The sequence below is a fragment of the Neofelis nebulosa genome, chromosome 2 (assembly GCF_028018385.1).
Source record: "Neofelis nebulosa isolate mNeoNeb1 chromosome 2, mNeoNeb1.pri, whole genome shotgun sequence".
NCBI lineage: Eukaryota > Metazoa > Chordata > Mammalia > Carnivora > Felidae > Neofelis > Neofelis nebulosa.
This window is the reverse complement of record NC_080783.1, coordinates 115,945,867-115,965,874: the sequence shown is the minus strand read 5'-3', so window position 1 is coordinate 115,965,874 and position 20,008 is coordinate 115,945,867. Positions and strand designations below refer to the sequence as shown.

General features: G+C 41.7%; 1 protein-coding gene across 7 annotated transcripts in view; it reads right to left on the bottom strand.

The window, feature by feature from the left end:
• POGZ (pogo transposable element derived with ZNF domain) overlaps nucleotides 1–18,221 on the bottom strand; it is a 52,266-nt gene extending 34,045 nt beyond the window's left edge. For 2 of the 7 annotated variants that reach the window (XM_058715763.1, XM_058715766.1), the window contains exon 1: nucleotides 12,267–14,376. In XM_058715763.1, the coding sequence (XP_058571746.1) occupies nucleotides 12,267–13,909 (1,643 nt within the window). In that variant the 5' untranslated portion in view covers nucleotides 13,910–14,376. Of the gene's footprint in view, nucleotides 1–2,889; nucleotides 2,910–12,266; nucleotides 14,388–17,958 lie in introns of those variants that run through there. The other 5 variants (XM_058715764.1, XM_058715768.1, XM_058715767.1 and 2 more) reach the window with 5 other exon arrangements.
• Nucleotides 18,222–20,008: the final 1,787 nt, after the last annotated feature.

Here is a 20,008-nt window from a genome sequence, read left to right as displayed (position 1 = left end):
AAAAAAAAAAAAAATCCAGCCAACACCCCACTGAGTTAGCTACAACCAAGTGCCCACAGTTTCAATGGCTAAAGTGCCTAACTCGATTCTAACTGGTCTCTAAATTCTAATTATTTTTGTCTTCCCAGGCCAGGACCACAGTGGGGAGAAAATGTGAGCAAGGAAAGAAAAACATATAAGGTATCAACTTAAATTTTGTTAGTTTCATATTTAACATAAATATACAAAAGACAACACTAGCCAGAAACAGAATTAAAAAGAAGGGTGGGGTGCCTGGGTGGCTCAGTTGGTTAAGCTTCCAACTTCAACTTTGGCTAAGGTCATGATCTAACAGCTTGTGGGTTCAAGCCCCACATCAGGCTTTGTGCTGACAGCTCAGAGCCTGGAGCCTGCTTCAGATTCTTTGTCTCCCTCTCTCTGCCCTTCCCCTGCTGTGTTCTCTCTCTCAAAAATAAACTTAAAAAAAAGAGCCAAATCCATACCACAGGCAGTCCTTGAGCAAAGACTACACAACACACACTTCTGTAGTGTCCAGACTAGTTTTACTGAAAAAGACATCATTCTAAGCAACTTTTTTAACTATTTAATCTTATACCAGTTCTCTACTATGTAACTTTCTTAGAGCCCATAACCAACAATTAATTAATGCATGGATATCAAACATCTGGCAGAATGAATATAAACTGTGGATGATAAGTTCTGGGGATGGTTCTCAAGCACTTTCTTTCAACTCTGACCAGCTGCAAGCAAACTCCCCATACATATGCTGAGCATCAGAAGAAAACTTTCCTTCAGAGTAAGTAGAGGTAGCTGAATGCAAATTGTGGTTTTCAGTGTCATGCCTATGGATGGATATTTTAATAGCATATCCAAAAGGCTGGTCTTTACCTAAAACTACTTCTAATATTTTAAGGGACTGAGTGCATGTTTCATTTTATGAAGCAATAAATTTTTTAAAAATATTTTTTAATGTTTACTTTTTTTTTTTTTAATTTTTTTTTCAACGTTTTTAATTTATTTTTGGGACAGACAGAGACAGAGCATGAACGGGGGAGGGGCAGAGACAGAGGGAGACACAGAATCGGAAACAGGCTCCAGGCTCCGAGCCATCAGCCCAGAGCCTGACGCGGGGCTCGAACTCACGGACCGCGAGATCGCGACCTGGCTGAAGTCGGATGCTTAACCGACTGCGCCACCCAGGCGCCCCTAATGTTTACTTATTTTTGAGAGAGAGAGAGAGAGAGCGCGAGCGAGCGCGCGCAAATGCACAAGCAGGGGAGGGGCAGGGAGAGGGAGACCCAGAATCTGAAGCAGGCTCCAGGCTCTGAACTGTCAGTACAGAGCCCGATGGGGGGGGGGGGGGGGGGGGAGGACTCGAAATCACAAACTGTGAGATCATGATCTGAGGCAAAGTCAGATGCTTTATAACCATAACCACCTGAGCCACCCAGGCAATCCAGCAATGAACCTTAAGAATAATATTCAAAGTTTCTTCCAGGGAGCCAGGGTGGCTCAGTCAGTTGAGCATCTGAGTCTTGATTTCAGGTCAGGTCATGCAGGGTCGTGGGATTGAGCCCCGTGTGGGACTCTGCGCTGAGCAGAGAGTCCACTTGAGATTCTCTCTCCCCGCCTCTGCCCCTCCTCCATGGGTGTGCCCTCTCTCTAAAATAAAAAAGAAAGTTTCTTCCATCTGATCAAAGCCAAACAATGCTAGTCCTCCCATGAAAAAGATACTCTAATAAACAGAAAGAGTGGGAAAGGTAGATTTGAAAAAAAAAATGGCTAAGAAAGATGTTTGTGGCCTAACTACTTTTTATCAAGACAGAAGAACTCCCCATGTATATGTTCTGCTAAGACAACCAATGTAAATTAAGATTCAAAATGAGCAGAAAATTCAACTCAAAATATTTTTCAAATTCTTTACAGCAAACAAGACAAATTAACCAATAAGGCTTGTCAACCCAGAAAAAAAATAACCAATCTGCTGACTGAGCATATTTCACATCCATCCAAACATCTCTGAAAGACAGTGAAACCAAGTTTTTCAAACAGTCCTCAATTCTGACCTAGACTGTTGTCTCTGAGCGTGATCCTTCATTTTACCATCTAGTTCAGGGTCAAAAAACTGTGGAAAAGACAGGCCCTACCACAATAGAGATATCAACCTAAATACTTCACAAACTTGAAACATGCAAATTTAGCACCCTTCTTGTAGTTTTCCAGTTATCAAAAAGAAATTTTCATTAATATGAAGAAATGCCATACTTAATATCTTTATCAAGATGCTCATGAGAAAAAACGGTAACTCTGTGGTGCTCAGTAACCCATGGCAGGTAGCACATAGTTACCTTTCAACTATTTTTGATTAAAGAAGACAGGAATTACTAAATGCCCAGTAGTGCAATGTATACATCTTCCCAAACTATCATTCTACTCACGTTTAACCTCTTTCCACACCAAATCTTTACTTTAACTTCTCATAAGGAAAACAAAAACAAAAACACCTGGATTTTTTTTTCTGTCTCTTCTCTATTACTTTGCTTTAAGTGTATTTCTGACTTGGATACTTCTCACATTAACAAACAAACATGTTGAGATTCAATCCTTACCCAATTTAGGGGCATTTTAATTTCTTCTGAAAAACTGCGAGGCAAAAATGTGAATTTCAGAAAAGGTCAGCACATAGGGAACACAGTGCCACATCAAGAGGAAAATGTGAGATGGACAGAAAATTTGAGAATCATACCAAAACCAAGTGAAGGGGCAAACTTTCATCATATTATAACTGTGAGTCTCTGAATCAAGACTGTTGTGATTCTTTTCTTCTATTTTTTTAAATGTGATATAAATTCAATTAAATACAAAAATAGAGATGTATCTACCACCCACCTTCAAAAATTATCAACCCAAAATTGTTTTACCTATGCCTCCCTCCTTCATCTTATATTGAAGCTAATCTCTACATTATTCATAAATATTTTGGCATGGACCTCTACAAGATAAGGACCTAAAAGATATAACAAAAGAAAAAAAATAGTACCATTACATGCCTAAAAATTGGTAGTCCCTTAATATCATTCAGTCAACATTCAAATTTCAATTTCTCTCAAATACCATACTTTTCTAAAGTTTGTCTGAATTAGGATCCAAATAAGGTCCATATATTATGATTACTTGATAAGTTTAAGTCTTTTAATTTATAAATCATTTTTTTTCCCTCCCTTGCCATTTATTTGTTGAAGAACCAGTTCATCTCTTGTAGTTTCTACAACCTGGATATTGTTGATCACATATCCATAGCGTTTACTATATGCCTCTGTCCCCCTGGATATCCTGAAATTGACAGTTGGATCTAGTGGCATGATTATATACAGGATGAACTCTCCCTCCCCCACAAGACTACTCTTAAGGGTAGAGTTCTCTTCCATCTGGGGGCATGCTCGATGCTGGATCTAATCATTCTAAATCTGTCCTTCCTTCATTTATTAACTAGAACACTTCTATTTAAAAAAACAAAAAGTAGGGGCACCTGGGTGGCTGAGTTGGTTGAGCATTCGACTCTTGATTTTAGCTCAGGTCATGATTTCAGGGTTTTGTGAGTTCCAGTTGACTGTGCAGAGCCCACTTTGGATCCTCTGCCCCCTCTCTCTCTGTCCCTCCCCAACTTGTGCTTGTGCTCTCAAAATAAACTTTAAAAAACAAAAAACCCAAAAAAGCCAAAACATTTATATTATTTGGTTACCCATGGTGCAGTTCACATAGTAAAGTCTTGATTCCTTCTATCTTGCTTTTTTTCCCTTTATTTACCAGTTTTCAAAATAATGATGCAATAGTATTTCACCAAAGTGAACAATAAGCTTGCTCTTAAACTATCATTATGGTATTATATTTTAAACATAATTTACGTGTTTTGGTCTACTGCAGTTATCTTTATTGATACTCAAAAGTGTCCTATTTTGGCCAAACTTCAGCTAGCTTCCGAGTCCTTCTGACACCTTAGTAAAGTGTCTACTAAAATCCTGGCAATCTAATGGCTCCAGGATCGTTTCACCTATTTCCTTCCCCAGACCTAGAATACGCCATTTCTTTAAGGAGCTCTGATTCCTTTTGGTGGGAAATGATGTTCCAAGACCACAGTCTAGGTGCTCGGGACCTTTCTGCTCATTTTATTTTTTAAAGGATTTTTAAAAGTTTATTTATTTAGAGAGAGAGAACGAGTGGGGGAGGGGCAGAGAGAAGGGGGGCAGAGGATCCAAAGCAGGATCTGTGCTGACAGCAGATAGCCTGATGTGGGGCTCAAACTCACAACCCCAAGATCAAGAGCTGCATGCTATTCCAACTGAGCCAGTGAGACGTCCCTCTGCTCACTTTTAATATAAAATTAGGGGCACCTGGGTGGTTTAGTCAGTTAAGTGTGACTCCAGATTTTGGCTCAGGTCATGAGATCACAGTTCATGAGTTCAATCCCCACATCTGGCTCTGCGTGGACAGGTGGAGGCTGCTTGGGATCCCCCCCCCCCCCCGCCCCCGGCTCTCTGTCCCTCTCCTGTTTGCTTACTCTCTCCCCCTCAAAAAATAAACTACAAAAAAAATTTTTTTAATATAAAATTATCTCCAGGGGCATCTTGGTGCCTCAACTGGTTGAGCATTTGACTCTTAATTTTGGCTAAGGTCATGGTCTCACAGTTAGTGGGATCAAGCCCCAGGATCCGCAGTAAGTGTGGAGCCTGACTGGGATTCTCTCTCTCCCTCTCTCTCTGCCCTCCCCTATGTGTTCTCTCTCTCTCTCTCTCTCTCTCTCTCTCTCAGAATGAATAAACATTTTAAAAGGTAAAATAAAATAATCTTCGTATCAACCCCTGATTATTAGTCAGCTACCTTCAATTTCACTCCCATGGCATTTGGCAGAAAGTTCCACATCCACAAAGAACATGTTTTAGAAACTAAAAAAATTCTATTTTCTCCTGAAATTCTTTGAGATTTCTCAGTCTTGTAACATATTTACTGAGCAAAAAATTCTCACTAATCTCATTACTTCCACTCTTCCCCTATCCCCAACCCCTTCCCTTCCCCTAACAAGAAGGCTGGTCATTTTCCTGAAGGGCAGAATTTACATATACAATTGACCCTTGAACAATATGGGTTTGAGCTGGGCAAGCCTATGTATAGATTTTTTTTTTTTCAATAAACGTATTGGAAAAGTTTGGAGATTTTGAAAAACCTCACAGATGAACTGTGTAGCCTAGAAATGTCAAAAAACAAAATAAGAAAAAGGTAGCTATGTCTTGAATTCATAAAATATATTTAGATACTCATTTATCATTTACTACCATAAAATATACACAAATTTAAAAAATCAAAATTCATCAAAACTTACACACCTACAGACTGTACATGGTGGCATTTGCAATAGAGAAATGTAAACAAACATGCAGTATTAAATAACTGCATTAAATTAACTGTAGTATATATTGTACTACTGTAATAATTTTGTAGCCACCTCCTATTACTAACTGCAGTGAGCTCGAGCATTGTGGTATCCCAATGTCCCCTTAAAACATCACTTGAGCAGCTGATCTCTCCAGTAAATTGTGTTATCACAGTAAAAAGTGATCTCTCACAGTTCTTGCTATTAGCAGTTAAGTTCTTGGGAAGTCAAAAGTTATACGTAGATTTTTGACTGGGGAGGTTATCGGGCTGTTAATATCCATAACCCCCACACCTTTCAAGGGTCAACGGTACTTAAAAATTTTTAAGGACAATCAAAAAGGATACATTTAGTTTAATCAAGTCCTTTTGCAAGCAACTATTTTTTGAAAGACAGTCTTTTTTTTAATGTTTATTTATTTTGAGAGAGAGCAGGTATCCAAAGTGGGGAAGGGATAGAGAAAGAGACAGAGAATCCCAAGCAGGCTCTGTGCAGTCAGCATAGAGCCAGGCACGGGCTCAATCTCATGAACCCATGAGATCATGACCTGAGCCAAAAATCAAGAGTCAGACACTTAACTGAGCCACCAAGGTGCCCCTAAAGACAGTCTTTTCTTGAATGCCAAAACAACGACAGATCACCTCAAAGATATCAAACAAATTTCTTAACTATTCCTAACAAAAACTTTATCCACAGCATATAAGCTCAAATAGCTAGTAAGTTTCTTTTCCAAGGTGGAAGGGGGTGGGAGGTTTAGATAAAGCAAAAGGCCTACAACTTGACTTATAAACAAAGACCTTATTTCTCCCTTCAATAAAATTCCCAAGAGAGATAAAAAATTTCATCATGTCCCACTGTTCTCCGGGATATACCAGGCACACAGTGGGGCCTACCTGTGGAAGAAACTTGGGTTTGACAGCTGTTAAAGGGAAACCAAATCATAAAGGACATCATTAAGGAATCTTCTTCACACATGCCAGTGTATTTTATCCAACTCAATGATACTCAAAAATGGGGACTACTTGCCCTCCAGAAGACATATGGCAATGTCTACAGAAATTTTTGGTAGACATAACTATAGGTAGGGCTGGGGAGGGCTGCTACTGGCATCCATCTAGTGGGCAGTGGCCAGGGATGCTACTAAACATCCTATAATACACAGGTCAGCTAGGGACTTACCTGCTCTAACACATCAATAGTGCCAAGATTAAGAAACTCTGATCAAATGGAATCTATACTCTGAAATGGACATTTTTTTCAATGTTTAATTTTATTTTTGAAAGAGAGAGAGAGAGCACACGCACGCACAAACAGGGGAGAGGCAGAAAGAATGAGAGACAGGATCTGAAGCTAGCTCTGTGCTGAGAGTGGAGAGCCTGATGTGGGGCTCAAACTCACAAACCACGAGATCATGATCTGAGCTGAAGTTGGACACTTAACCGACTGAGTCACCCAGGTGGCCCTGAAGGGGAAAATTTTTTTAAAGCTATCATCCCACATTCTATGCATAAAGAACTATCATTTCTTGGGTGCCTGAGTGACTCAGTCGGAGCATCTGACTCTTGATTTCGGCTCAGGTCATGATCTCAGGGTCACAGGATCAAACCTGCATCCAGCTCCACACTAAGCGTGGAACCTGCTTAAGATTCTCTATCTCTCCCTCTGCTCCCTCCCCAACCCGTACTCTTTCTCTCTCAAAATAAATAAATAAACATTAAAAAAAAAAAAAAAAGAAATGGAAATTAGGTTAAAGGACTTTGGGAAATTATATCCACAAAAATTATTCACTAGTCAATACTGACAATAACATACTGATAGTAACCAATAAAATTAATAGTAACCATAATTTTAGAAGATTGACTGTTTTGAGGAGAAATTAGGTACTTGGGCAAGAAAAGAATGGCACAGAAGTTGTCAAATGAATATGAAGATAAAATCAAGTTTCACAGATAGATGATTATAACGTGAAACAAACCTTATAATCATTTCACGAACCATGAGATCATGACTTGAGCCGAAATCAAGAGTTGGATGCTTAACTGACTGAGCCACCCAGGTGCCCCTAATCTCCATTTCTAAATTTCTGGTTTTGACCCCTTTACAATTCCACTATGGTTTGCTTCTGCTAAATATATCTACCCTTCTTGCCTGTCCCAACTTCCAACTCATTTTCTCAGAGGGCAGTGAACCAAAAGGACATGAAGCAAACTTACTTCTGCATTCTTTCTCAAAGTCTTATTGTTATATTTGAACTGTAAGTTACAAAGGTAGCTCTATTATCTCAAACACCAAAAGTTATGACAGTACTTAAGTTTAAACAGAAAAATGTTAGCAGATAATTCAGACTCTGCCTCTCATCAACTGGTGTAAACAACAAACAAGCCACTGACAATTATGGTTAACCTTAATCAAATCAAGGGGTGCGTGGGTGGCTCAGTTGGTTGAGCATCTGACTTCAGCTCAGGTCATGATCTCATGGTTGGTTTCTAGGTTCAAGCCCATATCGGGCTCTCTCCTGACAGCTCAGAGCCTGGAGCCTGCTTTGGATTCTGTGTCTCCCTTTCTCTCTCTGCCTCTCCCCTATTTGTGCTCACTCACTCGAAAATGAAAAATAAACATTAAAAAACCAAAAAAACCCCAACAAATCAAGTATTTAAATTTAACTTGCAGTTTGTAGGAAACACAGCAATAGAGGAGTAAGTTAAGCAGCCGCACAAGAAAATAATGAGGTAAATCCAGGTGGGACATTCTATAAAGAAATAATCAGACAAATGCAGAATAGAGAACATTCTATAAAAGTAGCAACATGTTCTCTTTAAAAATGTGACACACACACACCCCCCAAACTAAATTAGAAGAAACTAGGGGTTGGGGCACCTGGGTGGCTCAGTTGGTTGAGTGTCCAACTCCTGATTTTGGCTCAGGTCAGGATCCCAAAGTCGTGGGATCAGACTGGTGTCAAACTCCATGCTAAATGTGGAGCCTGCTTGAGATTCTCTCTCTCCCTCTTTCTCTCTGCTCCTCTCTCCACCCCCACCTGCACACACACACACACACTCTCTCTCTAAAATAAAAAAAAATAAGAAAGAAACTAAAGAGCCATAAGAAAATGCAACACTTGAACCTTTATTGGATTTTGATTCATATAAAAGCTATAAATGACATTTTGGGAACAAATGAAACATTTGAATATATAGACTACATAATATTTGGTAATTACTTTTAGTTTTTAAAAATTTTTAAAATTTCATTTCCAGTATAGTTAACATACAATGTTAGTTTCAGGTCTGCAACAAAGTGATTCAACAATCCTATACTTTACTCAGCACTCATTAAGAGAAATATACTCTTAACAAAAACGATAGGGGTGCCTGAGTGGCTAAGGCAATTAAGCGTTGGACTCTTGATTTTGGTTCAGGTCATCATCTCAGGGTTGGTGAGTTTGAGCCCTGCATTAGGATCTGCGCTGACAGAACTGCAGAGCCTGCTTGGGATTCTGTCTCTTTCTCTCTCTGTCCCTCCGAGGTCCCTCCCAACTTGGGGATTATTTTTTGAATTTTCTTTAAAAGAACAGTTATGTTAGAGTTATATAGGAGAATGTATTTATTCTTAGCAAGTGCCTGAAATATTTAGTGGAAATGTCATGATTTTCAAGTGGCTTAGCAAACATATGCATATTTTAGTGCTTTCTTATAGACATTAGTATGTTAAAACACCACTGTGTCTAGGTAAGAGGTTCACTGTCATACACCTTGTACTCTTTTGCTTTCACGTGCATGACGTTTTCTTCAAAAAAAAAAATGTTTATTTACTTTTGAGAGACAGAGCGTGAGTAGGGAAGGGGCAGAGAAAGAGGGAGACACAGAATTTTAAGCAGGCTCCAGGCTCTGAGCTGTCAGCACAGAGCCCGACGCGGGGCTCAAACCCACGAGCCATGAGATCATGACCTGGACCGAAGTCAGATGCCCAACCAACTGAGCCACCCAGGCGCCCCCGTGCATGAAATTTTCTTAATAAAAAAGTTGCGGGAAATCAGATGAATAAGGTCTGACAGTCTAACGTAAAACATGACTATACTTGATAACACTGTACCATATCACTGAAATTTGCTGAATAGAACTTAAATGTTCTCACATGCAGAAAAAATAAACGTGAGGTGATGAATGTGTTCATTAACTAGATGGAGAGAATCCTTTTACAATGTACATGAAATCACCATATGTACACTTGAAATATCTTACATTTTGGCAATTATACTTCAATAAGGTTGAAATTAAAAAAAAAGTTGGGCATAAAAACCACCTATTCTGCCACTATCCTTTTGCCATTTACTAAATCAAACTGGTAGCCTTGTTGATTGAATTTTCTGTTTAACTTGTTCTTATTTCTAGGTGCAATTTTCACATAGATTCACATACACACATTTCTTAAAACGTACATAATCAATATAAGAAAAAATGAATTTAAGGTGGATTATGTTGGCTACCAAGGAGGTACTGTAAGAGGAGACAGACTCTGCCATCTTCCATTAAGCCAACCCATTATTTGACATCTTAGTAACCTATTTGGTCTCTGTATTTTACAGCAGTAATTGTAGTGACAACCTAATTTTTGTATACTTAGTAGACTTTACTCAATAATGTGGCTCACACAGGACTATTAGCAATTCCCACAGTCTTTTAAGTCTTTGTCATTCATCTTTCCACCCATAATATGGGTATACCAGACATACCTTTCTAGGGAGAAGTGAACTACACCTTAAGCACTGGCAAATATGGTAATCTATACTCAGATCCTAGCTAATCAGTAAAAGTCTACATAATTGAAAAGATACAAAGAGAATCTTTACAAACAACCTGTTATTTAAAAGTGACAAGGGTGGCTCAAATGGTTAAGCATCCGACTCCTTATTTCCACTCAGGTCATGATCTCACAGTTCCTGGGGGCTTGGTTTGTGGGATCAAGCCCCACGTTGGGCTCGAGCTGAGGCTGCTTGGGATCCTCTCTGCCCCTTCCTCCTTCCCATTCATTCTCTCTCTCTCACACAAAATGAATAAACATTTAAAAAAAAACAACTGGCTGGCTCAGTTACTTGAGCGTCTGACTTCAGCTCAGGTCATTATCTCACGGTTCCTTCGTGATTTGAGCCAGCAGTTGGGCTCTGTGCTGACAGCTCAGAGCTTGGAGCCTGCCTCAGATTCTGTGTCTCCCTCTCTCTCTGCCCCCTCCTCTACTTGTGTACACACACACACACACACACACACACACACACACGCTCTCTCTCAAAAATAAACAAACATTACAAAAACAAAAATTTTAAGAACATACCCTCTTACTCTTGGGTAAGAAATAATAATCCTCAAAACAACTGGCATCTGTTCTCAAGTTATCTCAATTTTTGTCTAGATTAATTCTAGAAAACCTATAGAGCTGACTACTTAATATGGCTATAAAATTACCGTTAAACCTGTAAGAAGCTTTTATTGTCTTTTGCATGACCGATTTCGTCCCTTACAGAATCTAACAGTTGTAGAACTTCACATATAATATTCACAATGTGTTCCTAAACAGTGTTAATAACCTAACATTCCCAAACACAAAATACTTTCAATTTACCAGGCAGCAAATCTATCAAGAAGCACCCAGATAAGAGCTCTGTGCTCTTTACTAAAACAACAACTAAAGTAAACAGTAAGTTCTCTATTTTTAAAGGGTTCAATATTCAGGGGTCCCTTTCCCAAGAAGCTTTTCTTGGCTGACAGTTGTGTGACCTATATTCCATTTCTACTCCCTTGATTTCATTTAACTCTTCTAAATACTAGTAATATGTTAGTCTATTTCCCTTTTCTCCTCCTGAGTTATACGTAAAAATGTTTTTTGTGGATATGACTTTATTATCACAAACCCGAATGCCAAGAATCTATCAAAGTCTTATTACATTGATATGATAAAGGCACCAAACAGCTCTAGGGTTTGTAATTTAAATCAGAAATCACCACCTTCAGGGTGCCTGGGTGGTTCAGTCGGTTAAGTCGGTTAAGTCCGGTTAAGTCCGACTCTTGATTTCCGCTATGGCCACAATCTCATGGTTTGTTGGTTCAGGATCCCAGGCCATCAGCCTGGAGCTTGCTTGGGGATTGATTCCCTGCCTCTCAAAATACATAAATAAACTTTAAAAAAAAAAAAGCGTCGGGGGTAGCTGGATGGCTCAGTCGGTTAAGCATCCAACTTTGGCTCAGGTCATGATTTCATAGGTTGTGAGTTCAAGCCCCACGTCAGGCTCTGTGCTGACAGCTCAGAGCCTGGAGCCTGCTTCAGAGTCTGTGTCTCCCTCTCTCTCTCTCTGCCCCTCCCCTGCTGTGCTCTCCCTCCCCCTCTCAAAAATAAATAAACTTAAAAAAATAATAATAAAATGAAAAAAAAGAAATCTCCACCCTCAACAGAAAGACATACAGTAAAACCTTGGCTTGCGAGCATAATTTGTTCTGGAAACATGCTTGTAATCCAAAGCACTCGTATATCAAAGCGAAATTTCCCCATAAGAAATAACAGAAACTCAGATGATCCATTCCACACCCAAAAATACTCATGTAAAAATGATTACAATATTGCAATATAAAATAATAAAGAAAATACAAAATATAAAGAAAAGTAAATAAATTAACCTGCACTTACCTTTGAAAACCTTCGTGGCTGGTGTGAGGGAGACAAGAGAGAGGAGGGTTATTGTGTAGGACGACTTTCACTATCACTAATGGAATCACTGCTATGTACTGGCTCAATGCAATCTTTCTCTTTTCGTGCAACTTTAACAAGGAACCTATCCAATGACACTTACTTTTGCCTCCTTTTGAGGATTTCGCGGAAATGTGACATTGCATTGTCGTTAAACAGATTCATCGCTTGCACTGCTACAGCCTTATTCAGGTGGTGCTTTTCTACAAAATTTTGCACTGTTTCCCACATTTTACACATCTCCCTAATCTCATCTGAAGTGAGGGATTCCTCTGCCTTCTTCTCCTCTGCAGACGAGATCTCCTCCATAACCTTTTGCTGTTGCTCGTGATGCAGATCCATCAGTTCATCGGTGGTCAGCTCCTGACCATGTTCCTCCACCAGCTCCTGGATGTCATCCTCGTTCACCTCTAGGCCCATGGTCTTCCCCAAGGACACAATTTCATCGACAACTGGCGCCTCCTGTTCATGAGCAAGCCCCTCTATGTCATGTCCAAGAACACAATCAGGCCACAGTTTTCTCCAAGCAGAACAGAGGGTTCTCTTGGTGACCCCATCCCAGGCTTTATCAATGATCTTAAGGCAGTTCACGATGTGGAAATGATTTTTCCAAAACTCTCGTAGAGTAAGGTTTGTTCCTTCGGTCACCTCAAAGCATTGCTGAAATAGTGCTTTGATGTAAAGCTTTTTAAAGTTTGAAATGACCTGCTGATCCATGGGCTGGAGGATTGGAGTGGTGTTGGGAGGAAGGAACTTGCCCTTAATGAACTCGAATTCCTCCAGTAAGTCGTCCTCAAAGCCTGGAGGATGAGCAGGAGCATTATCCATGACCAGCAAGGCTTTGAGTGGCAGATTCTTTTCTAAAAGGTATTTCTTCACTGCAGGACCAAAGACCTCATTGATCCACTCAATGAACAACATACGAGTGACCCAGGCCTTGCTGTTGGACCTCCACATAACGTTTAACTGGCTCTTCTGAACCTTGCATTTCTTGAAGGCTCGTGGATTCTCAGAATGATACACAAGCAGGGGCTTGACTTTAAAATCCCCGCTTGCATTAGCACAAAACAAGAGGGTGAGATGGTCTTTCATGGGCTTGTGACCAGGCATTGCATTCTCTTCTTCTGTGATGTAGGTCCTCTTTGGCATCTTTTTCCAAAAAAGCCTCGTCTCATCGCAGTTAAAAACTTGTTCTGGCAGGTAACACTCGGAAACCATGAGCTTCTGGAACTCAGTAGCGAATGCCTCAGCTGCCTTAGCGTCCAAACTTGCAGCTTCTCCATGCTTTGCAACACTACGGATGCCACTTCTCCTCTTAAAGTTATCAAACCATCCCCTGCTTGCCTTGAAGCCTTCTTCTTTTTCTGTTGACGTACCTGGCAGTTTACTTACAAGGTCAGTGTACAAGGCCTTTGCCTTCTCACAGATAAAATTCTCAGTCACAGTATCACCTGCTAGTTGCTTCTCGTTTATCCAAACCAGAAGCAACTTCTCTACATCTTCCAGGACACGTGGCCGTTGCTTTGATATTCTCGTGACTCCTTTTGCTGCATCTAGCCCCCTTATTTCTTCTTTCTTCTTTAATATTGTACAAATGGTCGATGTAGACTTCTTATAAAATCTTGCAATTTCAGCCACTCGCATACCTCGTTCATACTTCTTGATGATTTCCTTCTTAACTTCCACTGTAATCATCTCCTTCTTCTTACCACCTTTCTTTTCAACATTTTTCCGCCTGGGGGCCATTGTATACGCTTGCACGGATGTTGACTACAGTACAGTATTAATAAACTCTTGTTACCGTATTTAATGTAATTGGCAATAAGGCAGCAGAGGAAAGGGTCTATATCTGCAGGCAGCCTGACCTAGAATGAAGCAAAGCATTCCTAAGCTTACTCTTGTATGGAAAAGCAAAGGACTGTCCATAGGTGCTTTGAAGTGACAAAACATACACTAGTGCCAGCTGTGGGCACCTTCCAACGTTCTGAAAGATCACTGATTTCTGCCAGATGCTGTGGCCTGAGACCGAGCATCTGGGCATGGGAGACCATCACCCACAAGCCCGTAGAGAAAGAAGAACCACTGGCTCAGCTGTGATCATGTGACATTCAGTGTCACATACTACTTGTATTGCAAGACATCGCTAGTTTATCAAGTTAAAATTTATTGGAAATGTTTGCTCGTCTTGCAGAACACTCGCAGAACAAGTTACTCGCAATCCAAGGTTTTACTTGTATGTAGAATAAAGACTGAAAAGTTACCTGGAATATACTTTAGTACAATACCAGGCGTTATTTTGTAGTTTACACTCATCACCTCAATGAATTCTCACAATTATATGTCCTAAGTACTACATTTTACAGATGAGGTTTAAAAGGAGGTTTAGAGAGATTCAGTAACTTGCCCAAGGTTAAAGTTAGTAGATAACACACCAAGACTCAAATCAAAGTTTTTCTCTAAAATTCTCCCCCAAGCCACTGCCTCTTCCATTACTAACTCCAACACACACCTGTAAATTCTCCAGAAGTTCCTACATTGAGGCAGATGTGGATGATCTCAGAAGCAGAAGCATAGAACAACACCCAGTGATTCTCAAATGTTTTGGTTTCAGGACCGCTTTACATTCTTAAAATTATTGAGGACCTCAAAAAGTTTTTATTTATGTGGATTCTATCTTTTGATATTTACCATGTAAGGCCTTAAAACAAAAAAAGTTAAATACTTATCAACATTTATCAACACAATTAACAATAACAAACCATCACAAGTTAATATAAAGAACATTTTCAATTAGAAGTTATCTTTTTCCCCAAAATAATTAGAAAAGTAATATTGTTTTACATTTTTGCCAATTGTTTAGGTATAGCTTAATAGAAGGCAGTTGGATTCTCATAGCTGCGTATGCATTCAGTCTGTTTGCTGTATGTTGTTTTCGTTAAGTATACGACTATCTAGCCTCACACAGCAGAAAAAAAGAAGTCTTCTGAAAACCTTTTCAGATAGCTGTGTATATTGACACAATACTAAAACTCAAAAAATGGTAGTTTCTCAAATAAGTTACATCTTGGAATCTGAATCCCTATCAACCCACTTTTTGTATTTTCTTACATTAAAATCCACTGATGTACCTTGCATTTTGAAAGGATCCTTTACCCATGATATTTTGAAACATCACACATGGGTCACTTGGAAAATACAAATTTACTGAAATGTCCAGGTTCCAAATGTTGACACATTTCACTAGAATTATAAATACAATTTAAAAAATACTTAAAAATCACAGTCATTAACACTGATGCTACAAGAAAAGTCTTTAATGTACTGGGAAGCTGTCAAACCTGAGAGGCCAACTTTTTTAAAAGTTTATTTTGAGACAGAGAAAGATAGGGTACACGCGCGAGATGTCAACTTTGAACAAATTCTTATTTTCACGCTCAAATTTTTATCATTGGTAACAAATACTTAGTCAACGGTTTTCCTTGAAGTGGCAAGCTCACTTCATTTTCAGAAAATATCTGCCAGGGGCGCCTGGGTGGCTCAGTTGGTCGGACTCTTGATTTCCGCTCAGGTCATAATCCCAGGGTCGTGGGATGGGGCCCCACATCAGGCTCTGTGCTGAGCATGGAACCTGCTTAAGATTCTTTCTCCCTCTGCCCCACTCATGCTCAGTCTCTTAAAAAAAAAAAAAAAAAAATCTACCAAACATTAAAGTGTGAAAATAACTAGTCAGTCATTCTTTCAAGTAAAAATGCAGCTCATAACTCAATCTCACAAGTGCTTTTTCTTATGCGAAGGATCATACCTCCTTAGGCCGCAAGTGTCTTTTCTTAAAAAACTAAAAAGACATCCACTCAAGGGTTGAGATTTTTAAATGTATTTTAAAAGCACCTGCAGGACAGGGGCAAACAGAGAGGGCGGCATCCCTGCTGTCCAGGCAGAGTCCCATGCAGGGCTCCATCACAGGAAGGGTGGGATCATGACCTGAGAAGAAATCAAGACCCCGACACTTAACGACTGAACCAACCAGGTGCCCCAATTAATAAATCATTTTTACTGCTTCATCAAGGATATTCTCACATGGAATGTCATGCAACTGCCTTGCTTTGTGCTAAGGTACCACCAGCAGTTTTACCCAGCTTTGCTTTTGGACCATCAGTGCAAATGTCACTGAAAAGAAATGAGTAACATCTTAGTATCACCTATTTTGAAAATAGTTATGACCTCTCAGCTCCCCTGAAAGGCTTTATGCTAAACCAAAATTCTCAATGTGGTAGTTGCCTTAATTAGCCTCAGCTAAAGGACTGTGGGTTAAAAATGTAGAGAAGATGGCACCCCCCCCATCCCGCCCAAAGAGACTTAGGGATGAGCCCCCCCCCCCAAAAAAAAAAAAAACCCAGCACTTTCAGCAATCTCCAAGGTACTTTTTATGCATCCCTAACAAGTGTGCGAACCAGCTGGAATTCAGAGTCCAATTCCCAGGGCCAAGAGCAACCCACGGGTCTGGACATCGGTTTATCAACAAGCAGCCTCCCCCCCCCCCCCCCCCCCCGCTTCCCCTCTAGCTAGATGGGAATCCTTAGAAAGTAAAACTCCGTTTCTGTGGGGTTTTGAACTGCGGTGGATAGTGTCCAAGAGTGTAGAAGGCTAGGCTACAATCTGCACCAAGAAGGCGGTTGTTCTGAGATAGTACAACGGTCTCCCAATTTCCATCTCGAAAACGAGATTGGGCTAAATGACTTCCAAGACTCTTCTCAGCCCCACCTTTTTCTGAGCTGAGAATGTCCAAATAAGTGAGAAGAAATACGTCCAGTGTTATTAACAGTTTGGGGAAATCCCGCGTCTGACGGGAGGAAATCTGGGTAACTCGCAGAAAGAAGGGAAAGCAGGTGGATCAACGACATCACTCTTTCCAGTAGGTGAAGAGAATCTAGAAAAAAATAGTCCCTGGGATAAACATGGCGCCCACCGCGGCAGGATATAAACACCAGAAATAAAGATATTCCGCCCCATCCCATTTTATAAATCACGGCGCCATCGCAAAAATATTTTAGGTCCGAGGGAGGAGACTTTGTAAACTAACTGCAGTGCACTAAAGCCTGGGATGTACTATTGGACCGAGCAGAGATTACATAACACAAGGGAGCGGCACAGCGATCACTCATTTACTAGCTCGCGCTCAAAAAGAGCGCCCCACTCCTTCGCCGGCGGGGACGCGGCGGGAGAACCCAGCGCTACCCAACCCCCCGGGACGTCACCTCGGTGCCGCCTCGACCCCTCGCCCGCCCCTCCCGCCGCGCCCCGGCGTCTCGCAGCCGCCCGCGCCCCCGCCCCCGCCCCCTTCCCCGCGGGCCGCCGCCCGCGCCCGCGCCCGCCCACTCCTCCGAGACGCCTCGCGAGGGGCGTGCGTGTGGACGTCGGATGTGTGCGGGGCCGTGGGGCGCGAGTGCGCGCGCGCGCGCGCCGCGGAGGACGCCGGGGGGCGGGGGCGGCCGGCCGGCAGGCAGGCAGGGGCCGCCCGGCCCGGCCCGCCGCGCGATTCCCGCGGTTCCGGAGCGCACGCACTCCCTCTCGCGCTCGCGCGCCGCACCCCACGCCCGCCGCCGCGGGCCGCGCCGCCACTCGCGGGGTGCGGGGGCGCGCGCCACCGGGCCCCCGCCCCCACTCCTACCCCTCGCGCACCCGCCCCATCCCCCTCTCATTGTCTCGCCTCGGAGCGCCTCGCCGAGCGAAAAGATAACGGAACCCCCGAGAGAAGGGGGTGGGGAGAGAGAAGGCTCGCCCGCTCGCTCACTCACCTCCCGTGGTCGTCGCCGCCGGTAGTCTGACCCGAGGAAGGCGCCGTCGCCTTAAAGGGACCTTGCACCCGGCGCCGGGAGAAGGGGGTGGGAGCAGGGGAGGGGACGGGGGCTTGGGGGAGACGGCTGAGAGGGAACCGTGGAGAGCGCGTCTCCCCGAGGGTGAAAGGAAACCTCCCTCGGGTTCGAGTGATTTGGGGTGGATTTTTTTCCCGAGGGGGGCGGGGGGGCCCCGAGGGAGGGGGGTGGGGGGGCCAAGGAATGCGGCTCCGTGTACGGGAGCTGGCGCGGGGGAGAGAGACGCCGACTCCCCCCACCGACCCTCTCGCCCCGCGGAGGGATACGTCTCGTCACTTCCGCCCTCCCCCTCTCGTGGCCTTTCAATTGGTTGGAGTGCCTGGAGCGTCATGAGCTCATCCTAACCCTTGCCCGGGCTTCTTTTCTAGTCAAGTTTGTCTGGGCCTGCAAATAAATAAATAAATAAATAAATAAGATCATTATTATTATTTTTTAATGAAATAAGGAATAATTAGCTTCAGAAGCAACATCTAAATTTTGGTGAGAAAAATGGGATTTCCAGAGAGAATATTCCCAATTCATTTGCTTGGACTTTCCAAGGAAATTCTGGGAATCTTCCCACTTTCCACTCAAAACTTGTACCTAACCTAGAGGGGACCCTCATACCTCAGGCCAGATGGTGAGGCCCAGTGGCACCAAAACTGTCATTGGAACAAAGGCAGCAAAATGGCACACACTCTTCCTCAAGAGACATTCAGCCAAGGAGCCTTATGGCAGTAGCCTTAAGAACTTTTAAAAGCTAATTTTACCCTAACCCTTCTGGAGTCTGTAAAGAAATATCACATGATTGTCTATCCAAGTAATTCATGTATGGAAACTGCTTTGAAGTCATTGTGAAAAGACTCAGCAGAGATCCTCAATTCTAAAAAAATCCATAGATTCGATATCGGTGCTTTTTGCTCCAATCAAGGCTGAGATGGATTGGCCCAAAGAAATTGATTAGTCCATTCAAGACCATCCACCTGTAATTTTTCCCCAAACAAAAAGTAACTTCTTTTCCAGGTAGCTAAGAAATTTCGTCCTTTTTCACTTACTGAGATAATATTTTAATATTTTCTTTGGGTATGTGAGGATGTTGTTGCTCTCTAAGCAATGCACACATATTTGCTCCAGACGAAATGTAAATCAAAGTACTATGTGAGAGACTGGGGAGATTCAAAATCATATTTATTCATTTTTTAAAAATATATGTATACTCCAAACCATCAGACTGAAAATAGGCAATGGGAGTAGGCATTCCAAATTGTACACCAATGCATGTGTGTGCATGCGATGCCACCCATTTTCATGCCACTTCATCCCACATCATAACAAGAACATGTGAATAATTTGAACTTGTCATTTTTAGCAAGAACTTTATTATTTGGATTAAAGAAATCAATAATCCTTCTGAAAGTACTTCTGAAGCCTTTCCAGACCTGATCTGGAAAACCCCATGATGGAATTATGGAATCAATCACCAGAGGACAAATTCTACACGAAGCTCAAATCCTATTTTATGCTTTCCTGCAATAATTGTAATTCATTACAATGTTATTTGCCTATGAAATATTCTTGTTGAAATGTATTTTGCCATGCTGCAGTGCCAGATGCTCTCTGCCAAATAAGGTCTAGTCCAGTGGACTGTACCATGTACTATTGACCAATAACCATTAGCATACCATACTGAAAATGCATCATACATCCATTCACTTATTCAACACATTTTTATTGAGTACTTTGCTGTATTCAGCCACTGTTCTAGGTGCTGGGAGTACAGCAACAAAGAAAACAAAATCCCGGAACTCATGAAACTTGTACTCTAGTGAGAAGAGACATACAAAATACACACAAACAAATTGTTCCAATATCTATTGTTGAATAACAAATGGCCCCCAAACTTAGTGGTTTAGAACAACAACAATTTTACTATTATCTCTCATGGTTCTGAGGGTGATTAAGCTAAGTTAAGCAGTTCTCATTTGGAGTCTCA